The following is a 21,930-nucleotide window of genomic DNA, read 5'->3' as shown; positions in this document are numbered from 1 at the left end:
GTGAATGTTGTGTGAAGAAAATTAAACCTATATTTCATTTTAACGGGACACACACCACATCGCGAGAATGCACTCAGTCATCGGAGGGCGCCGGTTGACTGGTAATGCACGAAAAACAAAGAAAAGTTATGTGAAGCTTAACTCCATCTTCAGATTAACAAATCACTGCAAATAAGCATCTGGAACTGATTCCAATGGCTCTACGTTTTAAGGTATAACATCCTTACAAAGCAAATCTGTTGTGAAACATTAATATAAACAGAATTAGGAGTTATTCACCAACGCTGTGTCGTACTTCTCAGGGATCTGTATGTGTGGTGTCTTAGTTCATACCGACAGGATGCGGTCTCCCTTTCGAAGTTCCCCACAGAGATCAGCTGGACCTCCAGCAAGAATGAAGGAAATGAAGATCCCTTCTCCATCTTCCCCTCCAACAATGTTAAATCCGAGACCTGTAGATCCCCTCTGCAGCACCACCCGTCTGGGTTCCCTGACAGAAACACAAATCGAACAAAGACATCACATCACGGCAACTTATATTGGTATTCTCCTTGTTTAGGACACCAGTTCATCAGTTTTGTAATGTATGAATACATTTGATGAGTCGGTGACTACACACATTTTGAAATAATGTTGTACTTCATTATATGATGTTCTCTGAATGTGGAAAAATTTGTGGTGATAAATGCTTAGTCTCTGCAGGAGGAAACAGTGCTTAACCCGAAGATTACTTTCTGTTTTCACCAGCAGATGTCAGCATCGCACTTTGTGGCACAGCGTGAACAATGAGAGCCGGTCTAGCCTCTACGTCTCGTAAAAAGGACGAAAGAAAAGAATCCAAGTCAACACAAGCGAGTGATGAAGCAGCTGGATGAATGGATGAAAAGCAAATAAAGTCGACCACTGGTAAAAGTTTTTACGCACACCGTCAGCATGTGTAAAAACAAGATAACAAGAGCGCTTCAGCTTGGTTCATGTCTCTTCTAAAAACAGAACAGTTCTTTTGTGTGTATTCAGAATCAGACACATTCACAAATGTGGGCTGTTGACTAATTTTGTATTGCAACAGCAAATCCTGGCCTCCTTTCAGATACAACATTTGGAAAAAAAGTCAGCACGGGCAGATACTCCGAGCATGTATGAAAATTACTGCTGAGATAGAAATGAACCAGCGTGTCCCTCCATCTGATCCTTAACCTGAATTCATCTGTTGTGCAGAAGTTTTGCTCACTCAGTGGACATTTTTTAAAACCCATGATCTGCTATTTGTGTGACTAATCAGAGAGCGAGAGAGGAAAAATAGCTGGAGAAAAGAGAAGGACACACGTCAAAATGACCATTCTGCAGTCTGTCTGAGGCTTATCAGATTTATTATAATCAAAGCGCACTGATTGGCCCAAAAGGTCTATGACGAAATAGGTCATATTCTGGTAACCACGGTGATGCCAGTCGAGTGACGAGGGTTGTGATAAGCAGTAATCCCTCCATTAAAATGGATTAAGACAGTAGAGCAGCACTCAGGGTGTATCTGTGTGTGTGGTGTGTCTGTACACGTATGTAACCTGAGTTTACTTGACAGACAAAATTTGCAGGGCCATCTGCCTTTCACTGCCCCACACACACACACACACACACACACACACACACACACACACACACACACACACACACACACACACACACACACACACACACACACGGATGCAGAGGCAGAGCAGGGAAGAACTGAGGTCATCCTTCACTGCTCTCACTAAAGATCTCAGAGCACAAAGGAAAGAAGCTTGAAAATACAAGATTTTGATTGTGGATTTTGTCATTTTATAAAATGCAAAACTAAACCATTAACAAACTATTTCTTCAAATTTTGTCAAATTATTTTCGTTTTTTTTTTCTTGGTTGACATCTGTGAATAAATGTGACTCTGACAAAGACTGTTTATAACCATCATATGATGTTAATATGCAAATGTTGGAAAGTTGTTTAATCTAACATAACTTCAAGTAAACCAACATGTACAGCAGAAATCGACAGCCAAATATTGCCATGCTTAACAGTACTGATAATCTACTGTTGATTAATTTGTGATTAACTTCTGAACAGCTTTTTTCAGACAGCGCATGAACTGAGCTAACCAAAGATTATTTTCAACTTTCAATCATCCAAAGCTGCTTCAGTGGAGCTCCAAATTATCACAACAGGTCTGTTTTAATAGGCAGTTAAAACTTTAGAAACTTTATCTTGAATTATTATCTCATTTGACAGAAATTTCATTTCTTTCTGTGCGCTACAAAGATAAACTGAGATCTCACCGGGTGATATCATCGTCTCCTGCAATGGACCTGGGCAGCGGTGAGTATCTGGGGGTGGTCAGTGGGGCAGGGCTTACAGATTGGCTGCCACTCATGTAGGGGCTGATGTGGTTATCCTGGTGTGGGGAATATGCTGTGGGAACAAATACAGACATTTCTTTGTCTTATTTTAGTGTTACACATAAGACATGAATTCAAATGTGATTTCAGTAAGCTGCATTTATGTAATCGAACAACCAACATAGATAGATAGATAGATAGATAGATAGATAGATAGATAGATAGATAGATAGATAGATAGATAGATAGATAGATAGATAGATAGATAGATAGATAGATAGATAGATAGATAGATAGATAGATAGATAGATAGATAACAAGAACAGTATATACAGGTCACTTAGAAATGTACTTTTAAAAACATTTTTTCTATGTACACAGTTTTTAAATGATGTACTTTGAAAAAAGTACTGCAGAGCCAAGAAACGTCCTGAGAAATGACAGACAGCGTGATATATAGAATCTGTTAATATGGTAGATTCACAGCAGTGATAAATGACATGCTCTCTGTTAATATGCTCTGTTGGAGAAATGACAAGTGGCAGGAATCCAGAGAACCAAATTTACCCAGTCTGTTAATCGGACTGTTGTATAACAAAAAACACTGTCTGGGAGATGTGATCATTATAGAATATATTCTTAATGTTACCACATAGATGTGAAAGATCATTAAAACTGCTTTCATAAGAAACTGCTTTTATAAAACTAGTAAATCAAACTAGGTAATGTGCATTTCCAATCCAGTTAATCTATCATCCCAAACTGACTAAAGTGACGTCACATATTTAACAGAAAACTTCATGGATGTCAAATAATCGCTATCCTGAAACAGCTTTCTATAGTAGTCTTAATATTTACTTATTACTTATTATTATTTAATAAATAACTTACATATAAAAATATATGCAACTGTGATCTCACACTTCTGGCTTGCTTTTTTTAAATGCACCGTTTCTTTAACATACAGATAGCTCTTATAACTAGGTACCGAGCTTGCATCAGCTTGACAGCTGATTTTCATTTAATATTAATATTCAACATATGATATAAAAGTTGCAAGCTAATCCTCATAACTTTGTTCTCATTGTTTCCCGTATGACCAGTTGACATGTATAAAGCTCTGTGCTGATCTAAGTCGAGTGATAACGATTGCTCCATTCTCCCCTCGGAGAGCTTTATTAGCTGATGTAATTTACTTTTTAAAGAGTCTACGTCTGTATCGTGTTGTTTTTCACCTGCTGATTGCGTTTTCTGAATATTTCTTGTTCTCAGGTGTCTTATAAAATATGATATGAACCTCAATGGGACTGCGTGATTAAAGAAAGACTATATCTGATTATATCTTAGCTGAGTATATCTGATGGCATGTAAAGGGAGGACATGCAGATGTTAGTAATGGTTTTTGTAGGTACCTTTTTATTTTACGCGAAAGCTAATTTAACTCCATGTACCCGTTTACAGTTTACTTCACCTTTGCTTGACTTTTCTTTGTTTCCTTGATTGGTTGCTGGTCGAGTTTCATGATTCATGACAAGCTCTGAGTAAGAGTCACTGTTCAGGGCTTCAGTAAAAAGCAGCTCTCTATGTGTGGGAAGCAAACAAATTTCAGCTTTGTTCCTTGCTGTTTTCTTTCTTTTTCTTTTCTTTTCTTTTTTTTTGTTCAGCACCATCTGGCTCTAAAACGCCTCACCATCTTGGTGGCAACGATGTGTACAACAGTCAGCGGCACGCTGTCTGACTGCAAGTTGTTTTTGAACTTCTCAAGAATAGCGAGAGTCTACGCAGACGGATGAAACTGGGTTTCACAAATACATGTTGTGCAATTAAAATATAAAAAAGTCAACGTTCAGAACGTAGAGCTCTTTTTGTGTACTCACAGTTAGTGACATCGGGCGGAGGGAAGTTGTCATTGATAAAAAGGGAGGTGTGTTTGGCCACACGCAGGTACACGACATCAGGAGTCGACTTTAGGGCGGCCACTGCCTCCTCGTGAGTTACCTCCTCCAAACAGGAACCATTTACCTGAACATAAATGACATAAACGGTATTATTTTCTACAGACATGCGCCACACATGATAAATATCCATCCATCCATCCATTCAGGTTCATGGGGATGGTACCCCTTTTAGGGTAACTTCTTTTTTAACAGTAATATGAAGTGCAACCTTCATATGCACTTTAGTGTGTATAATTAGATTTTTAAATCAAATTTGCACAAAAGAGAACAGAGTAAAAAAAAAAGAGGAAGTGTTTTCTTACAGCAACAAGCTTGTCGCCTATTTGTAGACGTCCATCTTTGTGTGCTGCTCCTCCCTCAATGATTTTGGTCACATAGATGCTGTTGTCGCCAGGGACATGTTGGTTTCCAACTCCACCAGCTATACTAAATCCTAAACCTGGAAGAATAAGTCACTACGTCACACGCTTGAATATTTTCTTAACATCTGATACTTTTTTTTGTAAGTCATAACACTGTTTTTTTATGAAGTGTTCTGCTATAGTACCACAACAACAATAACTGCAATATATCTGTGCTGGACTAATTGTAGACTTGGCAGTCTGTTGCTATGCTAGCACAGTCTCACCTTTGGGGCCTTTGACTAGTTTGATATCCAGGATTCTCTCGGTGAGGCTCCTCCTGCGTCGTATACACAGTCTGACCAGACCACCTGCCTCCTTTAGAGCCTCCACGGCGCCGCTGTGGGTCACTTCTCTGACGTCCGTCTCATTCACCCGGACTATACGGTCATTCACCCTGCATGGCAACAATACATGAAGTAAAGAAGTGAACTGCCTTGGATGGGGGAGATGAACTGGGAGGAAAAACAAATGTTATGCTGCTCAGTCTAAGACCAAAGTGGGAACGGAGCTGCTGACAGTGAGTGGTTGCTTTCTTTTTGAGAATTAAAGCTAGACTAGACATACGTCCTGAAATGGGGAGATTGGAGTGGGTGAGTGAACACAATCAAATACCAGAAACTGAAAATAGACAGTTCTTGGTTCAATCAGACATCTCTTGTTCATTTTCAAAGATTGTCTAGAGCCACTGGCTTTACCAAGGTAGTTACCTTGGTATGGGTAAAGAGAAAAACTGCGAGGGATTCACATCCCTTTATTCTGTAGTATAATAACAAGCCGAAGCTCTCATGGTGAAGTCTGTTGTAAAGCTAGACAGCCAATTTACTGTGATTGGAGATGCTCTCCACACAGCAGCCTCTCACAATGTTAGCTGAGTTTGCTGGCAGCTGCTGAAAGCATTGCTGTCTAAGTTCAATAACTCCGGAACAATAATGTTACCTGCTCGATCAATGCCACACCAATAATTAGGTAAATCTGCTGCCACAGGTGTGACGCTACACACATGAACAGTATTGCTTCAGTTTGAATGTGAAAAAGGAGGCTTATTAGAGGACTAGAAATCCATTCTGCATGCCCAATTTCTGCAAACACTTGTGATAAATGTTCAGACTAAGATGGTTCAATTTCTAACTTTGAGGGCAGCAGCTGAGCTCGGGCATGTAGCACCCAAGAAGCGCTGCACCTGCTCATAATGTAATCAAATAATTCTTGCTCACGTCTAATGAAAGCAACAGTGTCTGTGTTTGCACCTGAGTCGTCCATTCTGGGCTGCAGCTCCTCCAGGTATAATCTTGGTGATGAAGATCGAGGGGTCATCTCCAATGTGGGGGTTATCGGTCCCTCCAGCGATACTGAAGCCGAGGCCTGAGTTACCCTACGCATATACACAGATACACAGAGTGTTTTAAAGGTTAAAAAAGCACTTATACAGGTTTTAAAAGATTACTGTGCACCGTGATATTAACTGATTAATGTTAGTCTGGGCAGGCCATAAAGTCGAGCTCAGCTGCTTTTCAGATCAAGTGATCTTAAAGTCAACAGACATCAGCTGACGGCTTAGCCCTTCCCTACATCCAACTGGTAAACCTCATACAGAATTTGAGTTGATTCAGTGAGCCCACAGTTTCTTGGTTCATGTCAGATTTGTAGACATTATGCCTGCTCTGCTCTGTTCAGCTTCATGTAATCCAACACAGAAGACAGAAAACCAACTGGTCCAGTTGCTGTGGCCAAGGTTTTATAGCAGACTAAGGATGGACCACAATGTACGTGCCGCGGTCCTGTGTCGTGACCCAGTGTTCTGTGTTATTATTAATCTTTGATTTCATCATGGTTTCTCATTACTAGTCTTTTTGGTTTATGGTTCTGTATTTCTAGCTCTAGTTCTTCTTTGTTTTTTGATCTCCAGTTTTTCTGTGCCCTTCATATTTAGTGTAGGTTTAGTTCTGTCTTTGTGTTTATTTTCTTGTTCCCCAGTCAGTCGTGTCTCATGTCGCAGTTTGTTACTCCTGTCCCTGTGCTCCGTGTTCCCTCTGTTCAGTGGCAAGTCCGTGCCTCTGTGCCTGTCGTGTGTTTCCTGTTTTATCTTGATAGTCCCTGTCCCTGTGTGGTTTTTTCTTCCCTTGTCTCGTTGGGTCTGATTTGTCCCAGCTGTGTTACCACCTGTTCCCCACCTGCTCGTCCTAGTCCTGTGTTTCTCTCTATTAGTTGTTGCATTGTACCCTCACTATGCTGTGCGTTTTTTCGCTGTGCTCCTTGTAGTTTTCTAGCTCTGTTTCCCAGTGTTAGTGTTTTGATTTTGGTTCGTATTTCTAGTTCCTCATTTTTGGTTTTGTTTTCTGTTTGTTTGAAGAATCACTTACATCCAAGATAAAGCTGCCTCTTTTAGTTGATCCTTGCGTTTATGAGTCCTGCATTTGGGTCCTGCCTGCCACACAGCAAACCATGACAATATGTGACCTATCCCAACTAGATTCTACTATTCTAATTACCTCAAGCAAGCTTAATCCCTGTATCATCATACATTTACCACAGAAAGAGGTGAAGCTGAACTCTCTTTGGCATACAGGTTATATGTACTGGTGCTCTTCTACACAGTGCAGCCTCCTTTTCTTTTACAAGGAGTTGTTCAACCAGATGAAGTGGTGCAGCAATGAGTCGTGTAACTTAATGTTAAATATAAAAAAGAAAAAAGGCGAAAGTTAAGCTGGTAAGAATGTACAAACAGAAAAACATTCATTCTAAGCCACAAAGGGCTAATCAAGTCGAGTGTGTTTGTTCATGAATGAATCACTGTTTGCATTTTCTGGCTCAGAGTCCATGAAGAGGGAAAAAGTATAATGTTATTTTACAGAGCAGTCACTGAAGCGATTTGAACACAGGTTTAGTAAGTTCAGATCTCTGACGCCAGGAATCACCAAGGTAACAGGTAACAGGTAAATTAAAAGCAAGAGCCTTCATTTTAATTCACGCTGCTCCAACATCATTGTGAAGTTTGCGGACGACACTACAGTGGTGGGTCTTATCACCAACGGTGATGAGACGGCTTACAGGGAGGAGGTCAGCGCCCTGACCCACTGGTGTCAAGACAACCATCTCACCCTCAACGTCGCAAAGACAAAGGAGTTGATAGTGGACTTCCGGAGGTGCAGAGAAGTACACACCCCCATCACCATCAACGGCGCTGCTGTGGAGAGAGTGAGCAGCTTCCGGTTCCTTGGTGTACATCTGGCTGAGGATCTTACGTGGTCAGTACACACAAACAAAACAGTGAAGAAGGCGCAGCAGCGCCTCTTCTTTCTCAGGAGACTGAAAAGATTCGGCATGAGCCCCCGCATCCTCAGGACCTTCTATCGCTGTGCCATTGAGAGCATCCTCACTGGATGCATCACCACCTGGTATGGCAACAGCACCGCCTACAACTGCAAAGCTCTCCAGCGAGTAGTGCGGTGCTCTGAACGGATAATTGGAGGTGAGCTTCCCTCCCTCCAAGACATCTACAGAAAGCGGTGCCTGAGGAAAGCGGGGAGGATCATCAAGGACTCCAGTCACCCCAGCCATAAACTGTTCAGACTGCTTCCATCAGGAAGGAGGTTCTGCAGCATCCGGTCCCGTACCAGCAGACTGAGAGACAGCTTTTTCCATCAGGCCATCAGACTGCTGAACACGTCATAGACACCTCAGCTTCACTACTGGAACTTCAACATTATGCACTCCACACTGTATATAAATGCCACTTGTTTTGCACATATTCAACTCTGTATATTTTATATATTTTATTATTATTATTATTTTTTTTTTTTTTTTACTATTTAATTTGTAAAAATGTGTATACACACACACACACACACACACGTAGGAAAATATTTAGTATACACATCCAGAAATGCATACACTATTATATATTGTACATATATTTATTAGTTTCAGGTTGGCCATTCTTGTATTTTGCTCGTTTGTGTTGTTGTGTCTGCACATCTCTGTTGCTTGTGGGGCTCGCACACAAGAATTTCACTCGCATGTGCTGTGCCAGTGTGCCTGCACATGTGATGTGACAATAAAAAGTGATTTGATTTGATTTGATTTGATTTGATGTTAAATATTAAAAAAAGTAACGTCTGCTTAGGATTTCATATTTGTAAAGATCAAACTTCTTCAAGTCAAGATGCTCAGAGACGAGCTGCAAAAATGATAAAATGTTATAAGGAAATGAAACGGTGTGTCAGTCAGCTCTCTTTCTGGAAGAGAGAACCCAGACAATCTGAAACAAACTCTTTTCACTAAACTTGCTTTCTGGAAGAGCGCCCAGGCAGAAGGTACAGTGCAGATAGCCAAAATATTTGTTCATATGAAAAGATTCCCTCTGATCGGACTTTGGTTGAATGCTTTTAAAAAAACATGCAACAAAACTGTGCGGAAGCAAAAGAGCAGCTGCACGGAAGGTCTAAAACATGATCGGATAAATCAACAACAATTAATTTTCTTATTGGCTTTTTAAAATTTATATGCATTTATAGGCAATAACCGGGCTAATGAAAACAGAAAATCGATTTATATATCTGCTGAACACACAAAAAGATTGACTTCTGCAATTTCTGCATTTGCCCCAAGAGGCTATGTCAGCAGACTAGATGATGGGTTCTCAGTCTGCCAAACTGTAAGCTGGACAGGGGTTACTGTAAATTTACCTTAGTTCCACTTCAAAGAAGAATAAGAGATTAAGTGTAGGGATATGTGTGTCTCCTAAAGAAGACATTAATGCATAATTTTTTCTGTTAATGGATCATTTTCTCTTTCCAAAGTAATTTGCAGTGGAAAAAAAGTCAACATGTAAAAGAGATACAGATGTTTCCAGATATCGCCAGCTGGCATATAGTAGATCACTGGCATGGTGCTTTCTCACTTGCACTCTGTCACTGGATTCAAGGCTAGTATAATGGCTAAGTATAATGTCTACGCCTGTGTTTGCGTGTACGTCCATGGCGTCTTTAAAGCAGATCCAGTCAAGCAGACAGAACCAGGTCATGGGAGAATAGGGCGAGAGAGAGGGAGGTGCAGAGACAGCCTTAGGCATGAGAGAAAGGGGCATGTAATGAGAATGAAGGAGGAAGGGGCCAGGCATGGAAAGGGAAGAAGGATGGAAAAGAAAGAGAGGACAGGGAAAGAGGTCCAACAGAATCAGACCAATGATCAGGCTAAGTTAAGGAAAAGCAGAATGACGAGCTGAAGTAGAGGAAAATAACCGGGGACAAAGGCAGCTAACACAGGGATGGGTTTTCTGACTTAAATCATTGTGTTTTCTCAGCCTTATTAAGGATTTAGATTTTTTTAGAGTCAAAAAACTAGTTAATTTTGTGACATATTTAGTTTGTTAAGAAAAAGAACAGACAAAAAACTTTGAATCTTTATCAGGTTTTAAGGCTGAACTATTATAAATTTTTCATTTTAGTTTTTGCCGTGTTGTGACTACTGTACGTCGAGCTGAGTACATGTAGAATTTATGTGATGGCCACACATGGTGATGGTGTGTTGTATGTTTTTACCCGCTCCAACGTGATTTCCTCATACTCATAGTCTGCTTCTGTTCCATTGACCTGTTTGAAAGATAAAAAAAGAGAGAGATGAAAATGAACAGTGAGAGTAAACTCTTTCTTTAATCCACATTCGCTTTTCCTTATTTTCTGTCACTGTTACAGTGCTGGATGTTTATATTAAACATGGCCAATGTTTCAAAACATAAAAACTCTGCAAGCCAAAAAATCAATCAATCAATCAATCAATCAATCAATCAAATAAGCTCAGGATTCAGACTGCTTCAGTTTTTTTCAGGTCAGGCATTCAAATGTTACTGAAAGATTAATGTTTGCAAAGAAAGAAAGTTGTGATACAAAATATGTCATGAAGTTATTGTACAAATCTGGGCTTTACACTCATCTTTGCAGTAGTTACCCTTTAGATGTTAAGAAGAACAGAGCATCTTTGGTGAGACCGCCTACACTTTTACATCACAAGTTAAATGTCACATAGACCACAACTTTTTAAATGTTTAAAAAAAAAAAAACCCCTCAATCTTAATCATGTAAAAATGTTCTTGAGGTGAAAGTAAAATATGAGGTAAAATTTGTTCACATAAAAGAGAAACTACATTTTGTGTAGTTAGAAGTCACCAGAGATTAAACGTAAAACCCTGTCTTAGTGCAGCAGACACTGAAGCACACCAAAGTAAGCTGCTATCTCTGAACATTAGTAGGAGCTTGACAACGTTTGTTTACTTCTAACTAAAAATGTGACTTGATTATCTGATCACTAACACACTGCCTATTGTAGGTACGACAGACTGCAACAAGTATGTGAACTGAAGAAATGAGAATTTAGGAATTTGATTATTTATGACTGATGCATGAATCCCGCAGATTAGATCCGTAATGCGATGATGCGTCTATGATGTCATATTTAAGAGCATCCCTGATGGCTTGCCCGTGGGCCAATCACATGGCTCAGCTTGGACCGTCTGTACTATAAATCACATTAACATCCACGTTTTAAGACTGAATGTAAAGAGCACAGAATTAAATCTGATCTCAATATATTTTGAGTCCGGCTCAGTTGAAACTAGGAGATACAGCTGCTGCGGGCGAGATGACACGCACACACACATAGTTGATAAACACGTAAACACAGTGGTCGAGCGGCATCCCAGTGGCCCATGTAATCCCCTTGGCTGTAATCTGTGCCTCTGTGCGCTCAGATTAGTTTAGATTGTGAATTTCTGTCGTTTCAAACAGAGGGCACGATCATCCATCAGCCACCATGTACGCTGTGACTACTAATATCTGACACTATTCACATAGTGGTGAGTGCTGCCTGATTATATGGAATTGAACTTACTATGAATATGATGAAAAACTTAGATTCCTTTGAAACCCTTTAAAATTATTGGATTATTTACTGTGAAGCACAACCATCATTACAAGTGTCAATATCATAGCATCACAGCATGTGTATTATAACATAGCAATGCACCTGGTGCATTTTTGGCTCCAGAATACCCTGGTCTCTAAAGGTGTCAGAAAAGTTAGTCCTTACTGGAGAAAAGCATCCATAAATGATATCAGCGAAATAATAAGTGAAACCTGCAAGCGCACAAATCTTTCACTGCCTGTGTTTAATTTCAGTTTTAGTTCAGCAGGGACTAATTCCACAGTAATTACATAATAAACTTATCTAACAACCACAGATACTGATTTTCTGTATTCATGTAATTCTAAAGTGAGATTTCAACCTAAAACTCCGTGCACGTTAATTGTTTCTAAAATATTCAAATTACTGCACATGTGAAGCACATTTTTTGGCAAGAAAAAAACCCACTAAATTAATGGACTAAAGACAATGATTCAATGTAAAGTTTTTATATTCAACCTTACTATTTAAAAAATATAATTATAGTCTAGCCTTATATCTGAAGCCGTACTCACATATGGGGGGGTGTCGACGCTGTCGGTGTTGACCACCACTGGAGGGGGGTTGGCCTGAAAGAGAGAATGTCGGTGTTATTATTAATTACTTTTAATATCAAAGCACTCTTGCTGAGAACAAAGAGAAACACACAGAGAGCAGCAATAAGCACTTACTCGTCTCATGTTTTGGTACAGCATTTCGAGTACATCTGCTACAGATTACCACCCTGGAGCGACGGCATACACTGCATGACATACTGCACAGCCCTTATACTGGGCAGTACTACAGTACTACACGGCAAACCACGCTATAGGACAACTTACTAAAGCTCTGCCACTGTGCCATAAAGTGTCTCAACAAAAATTCAGAACTGGACCACAAAACACTCGATACATTTTAGACGTTTTTTCTAATAGTAAAATAGTACAACATTGTACACTGCTGCACAGTACTTTACACCACCATCCTATTGTAGGTCATCCATATTTAATCTCTTAAATTAAGTCAACTTCCCAGATCCATCTGCTTTGTATAAATCCACCGACCGCAATCTCCCCTTCACTCCCATGCGCGCTCTGCACTCTACAACAAGTGTTTATTCCTTTCTTCTGCACCCAAAATCAGCCTCCTCTTTCTTCCCGGTCTCCTTCTAAAGAAGAGGCTTGGACCGATCTGTGCTAGGGTTGTGGCAGCTGCAGATGACTGACACTGGTTTCCATTTCCTATTTTCTAATCACATGCAAAGCAAAAGGCAGGAAACTCACTAATACCTACAGGATGTCGTTTTTGTCATTTTGCAAGAACATGAACACCTTTTTTTTCTTTCCATTTCCAACCTACTGACTCCTGTTCCCTCGTCTCCTCTCACTTTCTCTCCAGAGAGTATCTAGTGCCCTGACGTCCACCTTTAACACTGGCTCTAGACTTCTCAAACAGCCCAGCGATCAGCGTGCCAGTCCATTTAAGAACTCCGCTTCTTGTTCTGTCGCCAAAAAAAGTTGCCAAACTAACAAGTTAAACTAGCATCAAACAAGCAAGAGAACCAAACAGGCCACCATAACCATGAACATGCAGCAGAGCAGCAACAGCATCTATGTCTCTACTAATCTCTACCTCTCATCCACCCTGTCGCCTCCCCCCCACCCCCCACCCCCTCCTCTCTCACTGCCACATGTGGAACTGTCAGTCAAGCTGGCTGGATGCTTGATCCCACAAGGGAACAGAAGGGGGTAGTGTGGGGTGTGGAGGATTATAGGTATGGTGGGAGGAGTGAAATCCGCCTGCTGGTCAACAATATTGAGAAATGTAGAGTGGAGAAAAAAAAGGATACAGGATTTTTTTTAAAAAGAAAAAAATTAAATAAATAACAGCGTGAGAAGAAATTTGGAGTAAGGTTCAGAGAGACATAGATACAAGGAGGCTGGGACACAGCAGGTTAAGTCCTGCATAATGAGGCACTGAGGCCATGCTGACAGGTACAGCTGTTGTCGTCAGGATGTATGAGGACCTGTATTTATGTCAGAGAAGAGGAAAATATCTGTATTAAATATTTTTGGACTGTTATTTGATTTAGGAGAACACTATTCAAATGTTAATGTATACCTAAAGCAAAAATAGGATCTCTCAAGTTTGCTGCTTTTCAAAGAGAGCTCAGACAGTTTTAAAAGCTTTAGAAAAACACACTGCAGATCACTGCAACAAGGACACCAACCCTCTTTATCCTTTGCCACTAGAAAGCTCACATCAATCACATCAACATAAGGAAATTTAAGAAAAAAACTTAATGACTTCTGATCCCAAACAAATGCACACATTGAGACTACAACCTGTAACAAAGTAACCAGGGACCGATATTATAGGGGTGGCCTGGCTGAAGCTGTTATTTATCTAGGGGTGGCATTGAGTGGAATCAAATGCACTTGGTTCATTAGTCATTGGCATGTGTGACCACCTGTCATTTGGTTTTAGCATTTTGTTGGTCTGGGGGGGTTAACTGAATGCCTCTTTACAACTCTGCAGGCTTCAATTAGACTTTTAAATGTTAAAGCTCACGAGAGCACAATTAGAAAAAGACTGAACAAATATGAATTGTTGAAAAGGGTTTCCAGGAGAACGCCTTGTGTCGATAAACATGGCAGCATAGCTTAGGTTTACAAAGCTGCATCAGGACAAACCACAAAGACTTCTGGAACAATGTCCTCTGGAAAGACAGAACCAAAGTGGAGATGTTTGGCCACAATACACAGCCAAACACAGCATATCAGCACAAACACCTCATAGCTACAGCTAAGCATGGTGGTGGAAAACTAATGATTTTGGCTTGTTTTGCAGCCACAGGACCTTGGCATCATGCAGTCACTGAGTTGACCATGAACTTCTCTATATACCAAAGTATTCTAGAGCGAAATGTGGAGCAATCTGTCCAACAGCTAAAGCTTGGCCAAAACTGGGTCATGCAACAGGACAATGATCCCAAACACAATCCCAAGCAGCAATTGTACAAGAAAATGGCTGAAAAAGGAAAGAGTGAAGGTGTTGCAATGGTCCAGCCAAAGTCCACACCTCAAACTGACTGAAATGCTGTAGCAGGAACTAAAGAGAGCTAGGCATAAATGAACGCCTGCAAACCTCAATGAACTGAAGCAACAATATAAAGAGTAGGCTAAAATTCCTGATTTAAAAACAATTACTTCAAGTTATCGCTTTTATGTAAGCCTCAACTGACAAAAATAATCTAGGAAAATCGATAAAGTTGTTTTTTATATGTAAAAGCTCATATGATGATTATAATAAGGATAAGGATAGCTGCATTGTCAAAATGTGTCAGTGTGTGGGTATAATGGTGGCAGAAAAATCAATCAGTGAAAAAATTCTGCTAGAAAAAACACACTCACTGAATGTAACTCCAGTTCTGAGTATATGCACAGCCCCCCTGTGGGCTTTCCCATTGGTTGGGTGTGGTGGTCAGAGGGGTGGCCAGATTTTAGCCTGTGGACGACAGACTCTACACTCCTGACTTTCACCAGCCAAAACTTGTTTGTCACTGTAATTATCGTGTAGGCTTAACCTGTTAATACCAACAAAGATAACCAGTTAATTGTTTATTCTAATAGTCTTAGACAATGAAACACACTGACGGAGTCACCTCAGCTGACGCTACTGTATTAACACCTATTAACCACAGTATGGAATTTATTCCACTATGCATGCTAGTCCACCGCTTTGCCTAAACCTTATGTGACTCCCTCAGCAGAGGAAAAGCGTTGCACAGTGCAGACAAGCTCTGCGTATGTGTCTCTTTCTCTGTTTGTGCGCACCATTCACAAAGCGACAAATCCAGTCCATCACTCAGCTGGTGATTCCATTGGCACGCCATGTCAGACTGCACCCTTATGTAACATCAATACATATTTGAATTTGTGTGTGTCTGAGTGTGTGAGGACAGAGTTGTGTTACATGAAAAGGCCAAAAGTACAAATGTGCAAATATAAACAAACAAGCACTCGGTGCACAAATACACATGTACACAAAACATCCATATCCAGACAGTGTTTAGTTATCCTGTGCAAGTGATTGTCAGTCGTTACATAAGGGGTGTTACACCAGCTGTGTTATCATGGCATTATGGTTGGTTGAGTCCAACACAGGACAGCTTAGAGAGAGATCCAGACTATCCCACGTTTGTCTTATCACACAGAGAGACATACAAGTGATTAGGTCCTGAAGGAGGTCTGCATATGTGTGTGTGTGTGCGCGAGTGTGTAGACTTGGGGAAATGATTTTCCATTAGTGTAGCGGGCTTTAATCAGCTTCTAAACCATCAACGTAATTATTAATTAGCAGATGACTCATGATTGGAGAAACAGAAATCAAGAATCCTATAGCAATCTAACACACACACAATCACATATGGAAGAACGCGCAAAACACATACAAAGGCCAAAGTGTTGCGTTTCTCTAAAACCAACTCACACTGGCTGTACACAGAGGTGAACATGGACCCAAACATTCATACAATCATAACATCATCGCTCGTTCTGACTTCCTAACAAGCAATGAAAATCAGATAACTTAATCAGATGGAGCATGACTCCATCCACTCAGAACAACCACTCTAATCACACTAATCACACCATCGCTACCTTCTAACTCTGTGATCACCGTGTCCGCAATAACTATAGCAAGTAGAAGAGAGCTACACTGTTACATTCATTTCCTTTACTATTCTTCATCTCTGTAGAGTTTATATAATACGACACATTTCCTGTTACACATGGATGGCTATGCTCTTTTGATTGTATTACTGGGAATCGCTCTTGCACTGCGCCCATCATCGTTCAGTGCTGTCCCATTGACTGCAGGCTTTATTTTGAAACCTTTCATTTGCTCTAAATCTGTTTTCTCTGTATTTCTGAATTACTTCCAGTATCCCTCAGAGTAAAAGAGAGACAAGCTATGAATATATTACAATTCATTTGACAGCCCAGAGTGCAGTTTTGTGTGGAAAACATCAGCAAAGCACTCGAAGCTTCAAGATAATGGCAGCAATACTGTAGTGACCTTATGCTTCTAAATTGTCCATAACACTGTGGTCAGATATAAGTACAACACTTGGAGATTGCTTTTAGCAGCCAATGTATTTGTAGACCTCCCATCAGGAAAACAAGAATAATATTAAGGGCATTTGGAATATTGGGTAAGTATTGGGTAACAAGAACACACCCTCAGATCGGCCTATTTATTTCATTAAGAATAGTCAAGTTGTTGATGACAGGACTGAAGTAGCAAACGAATTAAATTCCTTTTTTGTAAATGTTGGACCTACTTTAGCAAATTTAATTAGAAAAAATGACGACCCAGAATATGAGGAAGTCTAGAAAGGAGAAAGTAGAGTGGTTACTTCTATATTCTTAGCTGATATTACCATAAAAGAAATAGTAGCAATTGTAGAAAACTTTAAAAATAAAAAATCTACTGACTGTGATGGTATAGACATGGTTATAATTAAAAAGACTTTAGACTGTATAAGTATTTCTCTTTGCTATATTTTTAATCTCTCGTTACAATCAGGAGTATTTCCTGATTGAATGAAAGTGGCAAAAGTGATACCCTTATATAAATCAGGAGATAAGCATAGTTTTAATAACGCCAGTGTCTCTTTTGTCACAGTTTTCAAAAGTGCTTGAAAAACTTTTTGCGTAAAGACTTGATAGTTTTATTGAAAAAAATCAACTAATAAATGAAAATCAATTTGGCTTTCGTAAAAATAGATCAACGGCATTAGCATTGTTGACTTTCATTGACGATATTTCATCTGCAACCCATAATAATAAATACACAGTCGGGGTATTCGTTGATTTAAAAAAAGCTTTTGACACGTTACAACGTTCTATTTTGATTTCTAAATTGTATACTTATGGTGTGAGAGGAGTGGCATTGAATTGGTTAAGGAGTTATTTAGAAAATAAGTCCCAATATGTACATTAACTCAGCAATACCTCTGAAAGATTGAAGATTGTATGTGGCGTTCCTCAAGGTTCTATTTTGGGACCTAAACTTTTTAATTTATATATTAATGATATCTGTGACGTATCAAAAAGGTTAAATTTTATTTTATTTGCAGATGACACAAATGTTTATTGCTCAGGAGTGAATTTGAAAGATTTGAAATTATGATTTCTGAGATGTTAAGATTAAAAAAATGGTTTGATGTAAATAAATTATTTTTGAATCTGACAAAAACGAAATTCATGATATTTGGCAATCGTGTAAAGGAGGAAGAAGTCATTATGTCCATTAATGGAGAATTGATTGAAAGAGTTGCTGAATTTCGCTTTTTGGGTGTAATAGTAGATGAAAATATGACGTGGAAATCACATATTGAGTATTAGAAAGAAGATGGTTAAAAACATTTATATTTTGGGAAATGTAAGAGATTTATTAGATGACAAAACAATGCGCATTTTATATTTTTCATTGTTTTTCTCATACTTTAGTTACTGTGTGGAAGTTTGGGGAATACATATGAGAATGCTATAAAACCTCTAAACTTATTGCAGAAGAAAGTGATACGAATGATTCATAACGTTAAATATAGAGAACATACAAATAAATTATTTATAAAATTGAAATTATTAAAATTAGGAGATTTAGTGAAATTACGGACACTATTAATTATGTTTAAGGCTAAAAATAAAATTTTGTCTTTTAAGTTACAAAGATTATTTTCAATGTGTTCGGGGGGAGAAGACAGCAGAAGCAAATTTTATTTTAAGCATCAGCTAGCTAGGACTACACAAAGATTAATGAGTCGATCGGTTAGGGGTATACGACTGTGGAACTCTCTTCATTATAATTTAAAGAACTGTATAAATTTATAGTGTTTTAAAAAGTGTTGCATGTCTAAAACGATAACTCAATATGAAGAACGTGAACGAAATTGGAGTTAATTAAAAAAGGATCCATTATTTTTTGCCTCCATTATTTTTTGCCTCATTTTATTTTATTTACTTATCTTTTATCCTTGTTACTATGTGGAGTGGTATATTCTGATTGTAAATTTGTTGTTTGGTTTGCGTTAGGACCGGAGATAAATGTTAGTTTGTTCCTTGCTTTTTGGTGCCCACTTGCAATATAAGTTGTATTGTAGATATGGGGCAGGGTTTAATAAGAATATTTTCTTCTTCCTGCTCCTATTCACACATGGTTGCAGTGCTTTACCGATAGAAAGTGTGGTTGGTTTGTCTGAAAGAACTAACTGTGGAAACTGTTGTACCAAGTGTGAAATAAATAAATAAATGAAATGAGATAGCAATACTCTGAGTCTGAAGGAGGCTGTTGTCACAAATTACACTTCTTCCTTGCTCACTGTTCCATCTTTCTTTTAGGGACTAATGTAGCCAGTTTATATTGATTCTAGCAGTACTTTGAACATAGTAATCAATGCTATTATTTCCATACAATTGAAGCTCTTATCAGATGTTATGTCAGTAAAGGACACAGTGTCCTGTATAAAATCAGTGAATGTCTCGTTCTCTACTGCCATGTGTTTTTTTTCCCTTTTTGTAACACACTCTCTATATCACCCCTATATAAGTGTGTAGCTTTTCATTTGAAGATCTTTCTACAAACAAACACTAAGAAAGCAATTTGCCCAAAATGCAGTGGCCAATAAAATAGCTGGAAAATAGTGACATAGAAATATATGTTAAGTAGAAGTATATGCTCTCTGAAACTGAACTACAGACCAATGTGATATACTCAAAGAAATAATACAGATTTCTTTGTAGTTAGCATGAGGTTATCTTTCAAATGATACAATGGACTAAAGGTGGCCCTTTCCTTACAATACCAATAAATCCACCTAGCAGAATGGTCTACAGTACATGCAGGACACCCTCCCCCATCCCAAACCTAGTTCTAGATACCAAGGCTATAGTTACTTCTACACCTATTGAAATTTTGAGGATGAAATAGTAAATGATTAATTTTCTTTTATAATCAATCATTAGCTTGACTGCTTATCAAAAAAAGCGGGAAGTATTTGTTCAGGACTTTATTTAGCACTAATAACAGGCAAAATCCACCACAAGTGCATCTGCACAATGCATAACTGAAAATTGTTTCTGGTATCAGCATCTCACTCAGTAGAGATAGATGGGAAATAACGCTGTTCCCGCCTTTGCTGTCCACGTCTGACATACTTCCACCTATAACCTACCTGTACATGGGCTTGTATTCGTGGGAAGTGGTGTATGAGTGGCACATGTGGGGGTGTCTCCATTGAGTGTGCAGTCCAGATATACGTGTCATTGGGCCACAGCCTGCCTCCTGTTTTGCCTTTGCTCTTTATGGGACTCTTTTTCACGCTGTCTCTAAGATTGGGAAACTTCCCTCTACAGCCCCTGTTGGCGAGGTTGGTAGGAAGTGTGCTCCACCCATTACCCCCCAGCCCGGAATACAAGGGGAGCTGTGGAGAGTGAAAAGGATGGATAGAAAGCGACTGGGAGGCATGAGGAAGAGGAGAAGGGCAGTTGTGGTGGTGGTGCTGGTACTGCTGGAACAGTGAGTGGTGACTGGGGGAGCGGAGCTGCTGCTGCTGGTGGTAGATTTGATGAGTCGAATGTGAAGAGAGCATGTGACTGGGCGAGGCTGATGGGTGATACTGGTTGTGAGAATGATGCTGCAGCTGATGATGACTTGCTGACAGGTGAAGCAAGTGGTCGTTGGGGGAGTGATAGTGGCCTGGCGATAGGTGAAGCTGATGGTGGCTTGGCGAAGGAAATAGACTGTTTGGGGACTGTGGGGCCAGATGGCAAGTTGGTGATGGCGGGCATAGCTGATGACTGGAAGATGGTGGCGCTATGTGGTAGTAGCTGGGAGAGGGAGACGGAGTGAGCTGTTTTGGCGGATGCCGTTGCTTTGGCTTTGGTGAATGCGGGTGGCGCTTTGGTGAGTGTCGAGGCGAAGATTGCAGTTGGTTACTCGGCGTCTGTACTTGCAATAAATTCTGGTTACGCTTCGAGTGAGAGTGGCTCTTGCTCGACTTGGCCTTCCCTTTGCCAGATTTGCCCTTTGTGGTGCCACCGCTGGGCTTTTTAGGGCTACAACAAAACTCATGGCTGTGGAAATAAGTGTTCATACTGACAAAGATTCATAAAAACACAAAGAAATCCTCTCTGTCGTCTTTATGTTTTGTTTTTTTATTTATCGCTTACCACACTCTCTCCTTTACTGAGATGCTCCTCACCATCACTTCTGTCTGAATAATGTAGGTCATGCCTCTCAAGAACAACCAATCCCTCTCCGCATCCAGTACAAAGTAGGTATTTCAGCCCTTTTTTCTCATATGTCAATAAGTAAATCTCACCGGAATAAAAAAAAATAAAGTAATCCCTCCTCTTTAGGCAACTTTACTCGTGTTTCCTTTCCCTTACGGATTTGAGTGTGAATTAGTCGTCAAAAGCAAAGCATCCTCCTTTATTAGCATTTTTAACACTCTCACCATCTCTCAGTGGTATGGTAGCAGTAGGATAATAAAAGCTGGGTCCCAAAAAGAAACAGGAAAGCCACTTGGACAAGTTGACCACTCCTTCCAGTCCTGCTTTGTTTCTGTAGACAGTGCTCCAATGGAAGATTTCTCACTCCTGTGGTTAGTCTACTCCAGTCTTCAGTCAGAGTAATTCACATTATCCACCGACAGCACACTCCAGTTTTGTATCAAAAGTGTTGGCCCCTCAGCATTCATCACATTTATATATTCCAAAAAGTCCTATATTGCATTTCCCTTTTCTCTTAAGATTTATATTCATTCTTTAAATCCAGCAGAAATTTAAAAAAAGGTCTGAAAGAGTTCTCATCATCTTCCTTCTCTCATCTTGTCTTGTTTTCATGGTATGATAGATTGAATTAGCCACATCCCTCAGCTGCTCTCATCTTTCTATGGTGCCTCTTTCCCTCAGCATCCACCTCTCTCTCTCTCTCTTTCTCTCTCTTTCCCGGACTGGCCAATTAGGGGGCTTCCCCGGACTCCTGCACATGACAGCAGCCAGGCATAACTAATCGATAGGCAACCGAGGACAGCAATACAGCGCTCAGAGTCACAGTGTGTGTGTGTACAAAGAAGGGAGTGCTGTGATTGGTGGATTGCGGTCGCTTCCATCAACCTTTGTCTTGCTCTTTTAAAGCATCTCAAGACAGGCCGGGTCAGCTGGAATGCAGTGTTTGCAAGCGCGTTTTGTGTGT

General features: G+C 39.8%; 1 protein-coding gene across 12 annotated transcripts in view; it reads right to left on the bottom strand.

Annotated features, from left to right (window-relative positions):
- The window catches only part of LOC101468517 (discs large homolog 1-like protein), a 112,651-nt gene that overhangs the window by 36,155 nt on the left and 54,566 nt on the right, over window positions 1-21,930 (bottom strand). For 10 of the 12 annotated variants that reach the window (XM_004562104.2, XM_076876218.1, XM_076876219.1 and 7 more), the window contains 8 exons: window positions 12,204-12,257; window positions 10,272-10,322; window positions 5,979-6,103; window positions 4,956-5,125; window positions 4,630-4,766; window positions 4,247-4,391; window positions 2,310-2,442; window positions 334-490 (listed from right to left, as the gene is read on the bottom strand). In XM_004562104.2, coding sequence (XP_004562161.1) covers window positions 334-490; window positions 2,310-2,442; window positions 4,247-4,391; window positions 4,630-4,766; window positions 4,956-5,125; window positions 5,979-6,103; window positions 10,272-10,322; window positions 12,204-12,257 — 972 coding nt within the window. Of the gene's footprint in view, window positions 1-333; window positions 491-2,309; window positions 2,443-4,246; window positions 4,392-4,629; window positions 4,767-4,955; window positions 5,126-5,978; window positions 6,104-10,271; window positions 10,323-12,203; window positions 12,258-12,359; window positions 13,288-19,906; window positions 21,561-21,930 lie in introns of those variants that run through there. The other 2 variants (XM_004562106.4, XM_076876223.1) reach the window with 2 other exon arrangements.

Source organism: Maylandia zebra, linkage group LG17, assembly GCF_041146795.1.
Source record: "Maylandia zebra isolate NMK-2024a linkage group LG17, Mzebra_GT3a, whole genome shotgun sequence".
NCBI classification, from domain to species: Eukaryota; Metazoa; Chordata; class Actinopteri; order Cichliformes; family Cichlidae; genus Maylandia; species Maylandia zebra.
The sequence above is the reverse complement of the archived record's forward strand: the minus strand, read 5'-3'. Positions and strand labels throughout refer to the sequence as shown.